Genomic DNA, 10861 nt, shown 5'->3' with positions numbered 1-10861 from the left:
TTTGTTCATCAAATATTTATTAAAGGCCTGTTCTGTACCAGGCCCTAGGCTGGAAGGGGGGATACTTCAGTGAACAAGACAGAGCCCTCCCTAAAACGCAGGCACAGGGGCAGACGAGAGAGGGCAGGATGGGGGTACTCACTGGTCCACACAGCCCCGAAGAAGGGTATACCCCTGGGCTCGCCAAGTATGCCCCAGACTTCGCAGGCTAGGATCTCACCCTGGGCTCCCTGGGGAGATGCCCAAGAAAACCCAAGCTGCCCCCAAGTCGGGGTTGACCAGGAATCGCCTCAGGATCCCGGCACTCCTCCCCCCAGCGTCCCCTTCCTGTACGGTGACCAGAGCAACCAGAAGACTCTGGGTCTTCCCTGGGCACAGGGATATGAGACCTCAACGGTGGGAGGCAGGGAGGTGGAGGGATGACTCCGGTCTTCCCTGGAGGTGGAAGACAAGGCGGCTCCCTCACCAGTCCTGCTTTGGCTGCAGGAGTTCGGTCGCTTTTGGGCCTGTGGGGCAACCAGGGGCCCCGTCCTAAAGATCCCCATCCCCGGGGGCCCCAAGGAAGCCCAGACCTGTGGAACAGAGCCGGGGTGCTCGGTTGTGGCCCGGTGGGCCTTGGAGGGAGCGAGGAGCCTGGGTCCTGCTCAGGTGGACAAGCCGGAGGCGTTACGGGAGGAAGCTCTGCAAGGTGAGGTCATCCCCATCTCGGCCCTCGCCAGGCTCCGCCTTTAGGCCCTGGCTCTTGGCATTGGGCAGGCCCCCATTGGCCGTGGCAGTGGGCACGTCGCCCCCCTCAGGCAGCAGGGACGAGATGCAGACCATCTCGGTGGGGGAATAATTGCGCACCGGGTACATATGATTCTTGCGGGAGAGGCGGACAGCCAGCACCACTGTGCACACAAGAAAAGTCGTGGCTACCAGGGCCAGGATGAGGATGGCCAGCAGACACTGCTTCACGGGGATGTGGTCCGGGGCTGCTGTGGGGTTGGGGGCCACAGAGCTCTGTGGGGAGAGACGCTGCCTATTTTTCCATTGGTTGGTGAGGGCATCAGACAAATTGCCTACTGCCGCAGTGGTGCTGTTGTGAGGATCAGAGGTCACAAGAGGGACCGTGGTTAGGCGCCATATGGTGGCAGGTCCTGTGGATGGGGCCTTTGTGGTTGCTGGATCTGTAGACGGGGCCTCTGTGGCAGCGGGCTCCGTGGACAGGGCGTCTGTGGCTTCTGGCCCCGTGGACAGGGTCTCCATGACAGTAGACTCCATGGTCAGGGCCTCTGTGGCAGTGGGCTCCGTGGACAGGGCATCCGTGGCTTCTGGCCCCGTGGACAGGGTCTCCATGACAGTTGACTCCATGGTCAGGGCCTCTGTGGCAGTGGGCTCCGTGGACAGGGCATCCGTGGCTTCTGGCCCCATGGACAGAGTCTCCATGACAGTAGACTCCATGGATGGGGCCTCTGTGACTGCAGGTTGTGTGGTCGGTGCCTCTGTGGCTGCTGGCTCTGTGGACAGGGCCTCAGTGGTGGCCAGCTCTGTGGATGGAGCCCCCTCTGTGGATGGAGCCTCTGTGATGGGAGGTAATGTCGTGGCCGGTTCTTTGGTGAGTGGGTCCCGTGTGACAGGAATCCCCTGTGTGGCCACTTCCATGCTCAGATTCCGCATGGCCACCCCTTCCACGTCCAGGCCAGCAGAGTCCCCTGGGGCCACCTGCAGAGTGGCTGGCTCAGGAGTTCCATGCCCCAATGTTGCCAACTCAGCCAGAAGTTGAGGGGTCAGGGCCAAAGAGCCGGGGTTATCGGTAAGCATTTCCGGGGGCTCTGTGCCTTCCGTAGGGTAGTCATACGAGTCCACATCTTGGTCCTCATCCACTTGTCTCGGGCGCCGGGCAAGCAGGGCATCTGGGGCCACCTTGGTTCCATTCCCCCCTATCTCCCCCAGCTGGAGGCTGCTGCCAGGGCCCAGCAAAATCAGAAGCAGGACTTGCAGAGGCATGGCACCTGGAGGGAGACACGGACAGAGGGACATCAGGACAGCTTCACCCCTGGGCCTGCCAAGCCCCCTCGACTGCAATCATGGACAGCCGCAGACAGGAGTATGTCTGATCTGGGGCAGGCACTTGGCGTCAAGCATCTTCACGACCCAGGGCACACCTGGTACATGGTAGCTCCCCAGCAAATAGCAATTGTTATTACTTATCAATATCAATAGGTCCACCTGGAGGGCCCTGCAACTCTCCTTATATGGTGCATAGAAGTTCTATGTGCCTCCCTACCCTTTGTGATTAAGACTTCAAAGTTGTGGGCAAGATGTCCGCTGGGGTATAGAAAGAAACTATCAGAGCTTCTAGTTAGACTCTCGCTCCTTTGTGATTTCTGATTCACACACAAAAATATCATGAGCCCCGTAGTACCTGCTTCCAGTTCACAGACAGATCAACGTACACATATTATCTACTAACGGCATCCATGAGCCAGAGAGTCTGGAGACGACGGGTCTACAGGATAAAACCGCTTGTTTGGGCCTTTGAGGCCTTTTGGAGTCTGTTCCTGACCCATCTCTCCATGTCCCTCTGTTCTACTTTCCTTTGTCTTGGCTCCCACCCTACACAGTGCAGACTGTCCCTCAGATTCTCACTTTTTCCCAACCTCTCTTGGTGTCTCGGCTTGATTTTGTCCTCACTTCCACAACTGGGATGACAGTACCTACCTAGTAGTTTATTGTGAGGTTGAAATAGGGAATGTCTACAAAGCCCTTAGCACTTTGTTCACATCACAAGCTCTAGCAAAGGGCGGCTATTTGGCTCCATCAGTAAGCCTCTCCTGTAAGTCCTCAAGGGCCCAGAGCCATCAACTGTACTATCTGGGGCCAGGAGAAAACTCCCATCTCTTCAGAACAGCCCTGCCCTTGGGGAGCTGAGAGTCACCTCACTTACCTGAGGGCCCATTCTTCTGTGACCCTTCAACCAGCCCCCTGACCAGTAGCCAGAAAGGGCAGGGTCTCTCCTTTCAGCCAACTCCTTGGTCTTTCTTCCTGGCCTTGTGAACACCTATTCTTTCTTGATGGCTCTCCCTCCCCTTACGCTCCCCCTGGCAGTGGCCGGTTGTTTGCGGGATTCAGAATCATGCACTTGAGGACCCCGTGGGGAGTGACAGCTGTGTCCTGGGCCAGGATTCAGGTATTCCTGGTTTTCTTGGACATAATACCCTCAGCGGGATGCAATCCCAGGCACGGTGTCTGGGGCAGAGCCTGGATCATTTCCAATACTTTTCCTTGTTCTTCACATAATTTAGAGCAGAGACCAGTTGCCCATCCTTCCTTGAGTGACTGTCACTTACTCATAGGCCCCTTAGCTTCTAGGCTCAACCTGACCTCCTTCACCTGTTAGTTCATGTTGGTTTCTAAAATGCCAGTGCGATCATGTCTTTAAATAATTTCTCAAACCAAACTTTATGAGATTTGCACCAGACACATCAGGCCTTCACAATTATCTTCATTTCACTAAGGAGGGATAAGGCTCAGACAGGTAAAGCAACTTGCCCAAAGGCACACAGCTGGCAAGCGGCAGAGATCTGACTGGAGCCCACTGAAGATTCAGGAAGGCTTTGTGGAGAAACCTGAGGGGGTAGAAGGAGCAAAGTCTTGGAAGAGACCTTAGCTTGCTGTGTCTGTGGCTGGGGTTGGGGACCCAGTTGAGAGAAGGCAGGCAGAGTAAGAATAAGAAGGACCTTGGAGCTCCTGGGTGGCTTAGCTGGTTACACGTCTGACTCTTGATTTTGGCTCAGGTCATGATCTCAGGGTCATGGGATTAAGCTCCCCTTTAGCTCAGTGCTCAGCATGGAGTCTGCTTGAGGTTCTCTCTCCCCCTTTCCCTCTGCCTCTCCCGCCTCAATAAACAAATAAATCTTTTAAAGAAGAAGAAAGAAGAAGAAGGAAGAAGAAGGAAGAAGAAGAAGGAAGAAGAAGAAGGAAGAAGGAAGAAGAAGAACAACAACAATAACCTTGAGGGCCATCTCATCCAGAAAGGTCAGCCCCATATGTACCAGGTGCTATGCGGGGCACAGGATTGAGAACACAGACTATGGGGTCAGACAAAAAGATGTTCAGGTCCCAGCTCTGTCCCTTATAAGCTATATGACCTTGAATTTCTGAGCCTCAGTTTTCTCATCTGTAAAATGGGGATACCAATCTGCATCTATCTCATCAAGCTGTTAAGGGAATGCAACAAGATGATGGACTCAAAAGTTCCAGGCTCACAGTAGATGCTTAATATATGTATCACACACACACACACACACACACACACACACACACACATACACATTTTTTGCCTCCCAACTTGCCTTTAGGAGGCAGAGTATCTTTGCACAGGGGTGGAGTTCCTGCTTGGGCGTAGCCTTGGCCTTGCTTTCCTGGTGGTGGGGGGTGTGGACTTCAGGATCCGTATTTCAAAATTACAAAGACTTGTACCCAGCACCCCCGCTTGGGCAGTTCTCGGTTCCTGGAAGGCAGAGCCCTCAGCCACTTCCTGGAAGCAGACAGGGTGGGGGCAAGAACAAAAAGCCCCACACGTAGGTTCCTGCATGGAGGAGGCACTTTGATGAGTCAGGACCTGACTTTCTGCAGCCCAGAGGTGGGGAGGAAGGTATGGAAGGGGCGGCTGCCCTCTCCCTGTGACCATCCCCACCATCCCCTGCATGCAGAGGCCACCTGGAGGAGAAACCACTCAGCAGCTGTGTAACCTCAGTTTCCCTATCTGTAAAATGGGCGACCTTGCTTCAAAGAATGGAGCTGAGAATCAAATAGCATGCTGCAGGGAAGGTCCCTGATATCTGGCATCCAGCAGGGGTGTTTTACTGGGGGAGCCTCTTCGGGGCTGTGGACAGAGATGCAGAGGAAAGAGAAAGCTCAGAGTCAGGGAAGGTACGGACGCGGCAGCCTCCCTACCACCCCCAGGGGCAGTGAGGGACTCTGTGGGGTCCGGCGCGAGAGCAGAGACCCCCGTGTTTGTGGAGATAGCTCTTAGTGCTGAAAATCTCTCACCCCCTGTTGCCTCAGTCCCAGGCAAGCTGGGCTGGCTGGTCACCCCAGCCTGGTGCCTGTCACCCCACGGCCTTCAAGGGAGAGGGACCACAGACACCCCAGCCACGAGACGGGTTGTGGCTGGGCAGACATCGGCCCATTTGACAGGAAGAAAATCCAGCTCCTGGGCATTCTGTGGCTCTGAGGGGGCCGTGCAGGTGGCAAGGAGAGGGGCGGAGTGTGAGCGCTGTGTCTGGCAGGTAGGATACCGACTTTAATATTTGCTAAGGTAAATATATTGTAATACAATGAGAATGGCTTACCAGAAGGCCCCCACTGCGGCTGGACCATTCCACACAGCACTGGGAGCTACGAGTCCCATTATACAGATGAGGACAGCAGGGCTCAGAAGAGCGAAGGCAATTCCTCAGAGCGGTGAAGCCCCACCTTACACCTTTCTCCCCCCCGGAGGCAGGAAAACGGTCACTTATCACAGGAGAGGGGCTCTGAGAGAGGGGCAGAGAGCTGCCACATCCTATCTGTCTTCCTGCTTGCCTAACGGAGTAGGTCAGATAGGGCCCGTTTCCTGTCTTACCCTAAAACCAGGTCGCTCTGCCGGGGCCCCACCCAGGCTGTGGAGGGGCAAGCGGCTGCCGGGGGCCCACACCCTGCTCCAGACACGGCTGTGTGCGGCTATCCTGGGCTGCTCGGGAAAGACACCGTGGCAACTCCAAGAAGCTTGGGACTTCACAGTCAGAATCTGGCATCCCGGGAATCCCAGCACTCAAGAGTTTGGAAGCTTAGGACCGGAAAGACTAAGCATCTCAGGGTGTGGGTCGAGCACTGGCCAAGAGAAGGGGAGGCTCCAAGTCAGTAAGTAGGTCAAACCGAGGCCCAGATGTCCCTCTCCCGCGCTTCCCCAGACCCCAGGGCAGTTCTCAGTCCTGGCAACCAGGACAGGCCCTGGCCCAACTCGAGATCAGGTCCAGCATCGAACCAATTGAGGGCCCAGCTCTGCATGCACAAGCTGTGTGACCTTGGGCAACTGAACTCACCTCTCTGAGCCACAGGTGCCACATGTGGAATACAAGGACAATGCTAGCATGTGCACTTGTGGGGTTGTTGTGGGTTGAAGTGAGCCGGTTCAGGTTGAGTGTTTGGCACACAGTAAATGCTCAATAACGGCCAGCTGTTGTCTCTGTCATTCTGCATTCAGGGCCATATCCCGGAAAGATCCCCAACCCCAGAATAGCTTTGACATACCTCCGATCTTGTCAGTCAGAGAGGGCCGGGATAAGGAGCCCTAGAAAACTGTCTCCACGGCAAGCCCTGGGCCACCCCTGGTTTGCAAATCACAGGTATCAGGTGTAGACCATGTTCCAGGGACTGATCTAAGAGCCACATATGAATCACTAGCTCACTCAGGCCCTAACACCTCCTCTACTAACCGCATGTGAAAATGGGGAAACCGAGACCCACTTGGCACCTAGAGTCACATACCCAGTAAGAGAGCGCTCAGCAACTTGCGTGTTCTCGTTCCAGATCCAACTCACAGTCACAGTCTCCTATCGTCCATTCTCTGGAGCTGAGCAAATGGTGCCTTCTCCAAGAAGCCATCCTGGATTGCTCAGGCACAATTAGTCACTCCCATTGTTGAAACCGTTTAAAATACTGTTTACTGTCTAAAACTCCATTCCCATTGGCCCATAAACGTCAAGAGGACAGGAACCACAGATGTCTTGCTGCTCACACCCCATGCTCAGGGCTTAGCAGACAGACAGGCACTTCACAGGCCTTGTGACATTTGCCCGGTGGGGCGCAGGCACGGTGGCAGCCCCACCACCGCCTCCACCAGACTGCAAGCTTTTGCAGGGCAGAGTCTCCACTGGGTCCCCAGCACCGACAGGCCTGGCCTCCTGGGGGTTCATTAAAGGCCCGTTGCAGGAGGGGACTCGTGAACAGACAGAGGCAACCAGCACTCAGGTTCTTGTCCTGCCCTTCCTGACCTTTTCTCTGCATCGCCCCCGAGCCCCTATCAAGGAGCCCTTTCAGACGGGTTTTTTACCTAATTACCACCTGTCCCCATAAACTGTAATACCGCAGATACACCTGTTACTGTTCCATAGCTCTTTGCAGGAACACAAGCCCCAGTGACCACTAAGACTTTTTCTGCCCCCTGCCCAGCCCCCCAAAACAAAACAAAACAAAACAAAGCAAAACAAAACCAACTTTCGCCTTCTGGACCCTGAATTTGCTAGCCTGGTACAGAGGAGGCAAGATATTTAGCACAAATGAATTCAAAGAGACCTACACCTAGTTTCAGTTTAACAACTGAGGATTGTCTGAAGAATTGTCTGTGTAGACAGGCAGGTGGACCAGCGCAGAGACAGACAGACACACTCCAGCCACCCTATCTCCTAGCCTGAACCCCACGTCCTACCATCATCCTCTTGCTCACTCTCAGCAAAGGAAACCCAGAGACCACAGCTGGGGTCACTCTGGGCTCCATGAGGGTCCTGCAGCCAGATGGGGGGGGGCAGCAAGTCCAAGCCAGCCACCTCCCAGCCAGGCCACGATGGGTAGCTGCTTCTCCTCTCTGAGCCTCGATTTTCTCATCTGCACAAGGGGGGCACAGCATTCCTGGATGATTCCCAGCCCCTCGGAAGGCCCTGCTCCTGCCTGGCCAAGCTTCCCGGGAGGCGCTCAGCCTGGCAGCCCAGCCGCTTCCGCCATCCGGGCTTCAATCTCCCCTGGCCTCTGGCCAAGCCTGGTGAGGGAGGCATCTACCACTTCGGGTGTGGCCAGGCCAGCCCTGGAGGAAGCCGCTGAGGGGTCTGGGGCCAGGAGAGTCACCTCCTGAGTTCCCTGCCGACCCAGAGGCCTGGTCTCGGGGGGCTCGAAGTCAGAGATGGGAAAAGAAGAAAACAAGAGGGTCCAAGAAGGAGGAAGAGAATTCTAGGCGACTGGAGCATTGATCATTGTCTATGGGTGTTTGTGCGCACGTGTGTGTGTGTGTGTGTGTGTGTGTGTGTGTGTTGGGGGGTCACCGCTTTAGGTACCACCCCTGCCAGCCATTCTTATTCTCCTTTATGCCCCTAAAGCACCTCAAATACAAATTATTAAGAGTATTCTAATTATTATGATTATTTTCTCTTTTGCTAGCAATATTAGTATCCTAATTCTGGTATTTTCCTAATTTGCTACGTACCAGTGTCATTTTCTCAACTTTATAAAAAGCAGGAAGAACATGACTTTGGGGACAATACTGTCTTGGAGCCATAGCCTAAGAGGCTTCAAGACACAGCTTGCACCTGCTCTCCCTCTCTGCAATCACCCATCAAACCCCAGCTCTGCTCCGAGCAAACCCCTTCACCCCCTGTTCCTCGCATGAAAAGAGAGGCAGCATGATTTTTAGGGAAATGTTCCCAATTTCTCTGATTTTTTTCAACTTTAGAGCCCCTCCCCCTCCTTTAAGCCAGCAGCTGCTGGCAAGCCTGACGGGGAGGGTAGGGTGGAAGTTGAGGGAGCAGGATCCAGAAGAGACAGTGGAATAAGGCCATGACCTTGATCCCGAGCCGCCGGGGCTCTGGTTTGGAGCTCGGGTCCTGTCCCGGGGCCTGCTCTCTGCTGTCAGGCGGGCCTCCTGGTCGCAGCCCCCCCCTCAGCTGCTCCCTGCGGTTTTGCGAGCCAGCACTTACCGTGCTCAGCAGAGCATGGGACAGGTGCCTCGTGGGCCCAGGAGAAGCGGCTTCTCTGCCTTCGCCACTGGGACAGAGCCCACGCTGCCAGAGCACTGCCGTGGCACCCCAGCCGTGGTCCTGGACCCCGCCAACCCTCAGCGGCCTGTGCGAAAGAAGGAAGCGAGAATGTGGTTACTCAGACAGGGCCACGTGACGGCCCACACCCCCTTGTTTGTGACAGCTTTGGTGGCAGTGTGGATTGAGACTGGGTGGGAGACTGGGACCTGCTGTGTCCTCTTGGGTTCTGGTAACCACACACATGCCGAAAACCACATGGAAGCTTCCTGGGGAGGGCTGGTTGAGAGGTATGACCCCACGGTGATGGGAAGTAGGGGTGAGGGGGGCCCCACCCTGGAAGGAAGGGAGTGACCAGATGCAAATAAGGATGGTTCTAGATTCTTGTCCAAGGAGGGACTCAGGGTGGGAGAAGCCACGGAACATAGACCTTCCTGAGATTTGCAAATATGACGCAGCCATTCTTTCAGGATCCTTCTCTAGGTGCACAGGTGGTCCTTTTAGCGACAAGCCGTACCTGCTCTGAGTCGCTACGTGGCAAATTCCACCGGTGCGAGACCTGCCTATTTTACTCTCCATCCTGACTCGTTGCTCCGTCAATTCTGGCACCCCAGGCTGGGTGCTCTGACATGCAAGCAATTCCAGGCTCTGGTCCTCCCATAGCTCTTCACCTGGTGGGGAAGCCAGCAGGTGAACAAGTGAACAGACCATTACAGACAGGAATGTCACCATGCGGTGAACTAAGGAGGGGCCCCTACCCCCCCCCCCCGGGCAGGGGAGGGGGGTGTCAGGAGAATCTTCCAAGAAGTGGCACGGGGAATGACAAGTAGGGGTGGGCTGGGTGGGCAGCCCAGGAGGAAAGCAAAGGCATCCCAGGCAGAGGGCACAGAGTGGCCAAAGGCCCGGAGACATAAGAAAGCACCGAACTCTCAAGGCGGTGAAGGAAAGCGTCCTCTCCCAGGGTCCGGCCTGTGGCTCCGCACCAGGTGGGATACGGAGCATATGCAGACAGGGGTATGAACATATGCAGACAGGGTAATGGAAACCTTACGCACAGGTGGGTTGTTTTAAAATGATAACGGGAGACCCAGTGGGTGTTCACCACGACAGAACCTCCATTCCAGGCGTGCCTGGGTGGCTCAGTTGGTTAAGCATCTGCCTTTGGCTCAGGTCATGATCCCAGGGCTCTGGGATCCAGCCCTGTGGCGGACTTCCTGCTCAGTGGGGAGTCTGCCTCTCCCACTCCCCCTGCCCCTCCCCTCAACTCGTGCACGCTTTCTCTCTCAAATAAATAGATGAATAAAATAAAAAAAAATAAAAAAAAAAGAACCTCTGTTCTTGAAGTGGCCAAAAACTCCCCCAGTCTGTACAGAGACAGGAACTCTAAGACCCCCAAAGGGGAGGTGAGAATAATGTTAGAACTTCCCACTCTCCCCCAGTAGGTTTAGAAATAGCCAGCCCTCAGGAGCAGGGACTGAGAAACTCTGAACAGACCCACGCCGGGCCTGGAGGCCACTCTCAGGTTACAGGCATTCCAGGCAGATGTTTTAGCCTGAGTCCATGAGCACATCAGAAACAGGACAGTCCCCCTGCTGGGGACTGCCTTGGGCCCCCACCCCTCACCCTTCAACCCAGCTCATCCTGAACCAGAGCCCATCACCAGATCCACAGCTGTGAAACCAACGGTGAGGTCCTAAAGATACAGAGGACAAGGGAGGGTGACCTACCTTCCCAGTCTGCCTGGGACTGAAGGGGCTCTGGGGATGTGGGACTTTCAGGCTTAAAACTGGGTAAGTCCCTGGCAAACCAAAAGGACTTGGTCACCCTAGAGCAGGGACCAGCCCCGTCCAGGCCATGGGGCCAGGGCAGCTGGTCATTTGCTAAGTTCTGAATGGGGTGGCATCAGAGACTTTGACCCCCACCTTCAGCACTGGGGTGGAAGAACTGGGGGGGGGGGTTGTTCCGGAGCAAGCGGATGCAGGTCCCACATCCCCCAGATGCATCCCTTCCTCCCTGTCCCAGATGCAGCCACAAGCCGCTTCTCAGGAGGGTCGGGCACAACCTGGGGAAAAGGAAACCGTACCACAGAC

At 55.4% G+C, this 10861-nt stretch overlaps 1 protein-coding gene across 2 annotated transcripts; it reads right to left on the bottom strand.

The window, feature by feature from the left end:
* SELPLG (selectin P ligand) lies at positions 1–8898 on the bottom strand. 2 transcript variants are annotated; one of them, XM_040619821.1, is made up of 3 exons: positions 8715–8898; positions 4338–4573; positions 1–1994 (listed from the first exon to the last, which is right to left on the bottom strand). In XM_040619821.1, exon 3 carries the CDS (start codon positions 1987–1989, stop codon positions 667–669), a length of 1323 nt encoding a protein of 440 aa, XP_040475755.1. In that variant the 5' UTR covers positions 1990–1994; positions 4338–4573; positions 8715–8898; the 3' UTR covers positions 1–666. The 2 variants fall into 2 exon arrangements, with proteins under 2 accessions (XP_040475755.1, XP_008705861.1); XM_008707639.2 differs by lacking the exon at positions 4338–4573.
* Positions 8899–10861: the final 1963 nt, after the last annotated feature.

Source organism: Ursus maritimus, unplaced genomic scaffold, assembly GCF_017311325.1.
Source record: "Ursus maritimus isolate PB19 unplaced genomic scaffold, ASM1731132v1 scaffold_33, whole genome shotgun sequence".
NCBI classification, from domain to species: domain Eukaryota; kingdom Metazoa; phylum Chordata; class Mammalia; order Carnivora; family Ursidae; genus Ursus; species Ursus maritimus.
Note: the sequence above shows the minus strand (reverse complement) of the source record. Positions and strands in the feature narration are given on the sequence as shown.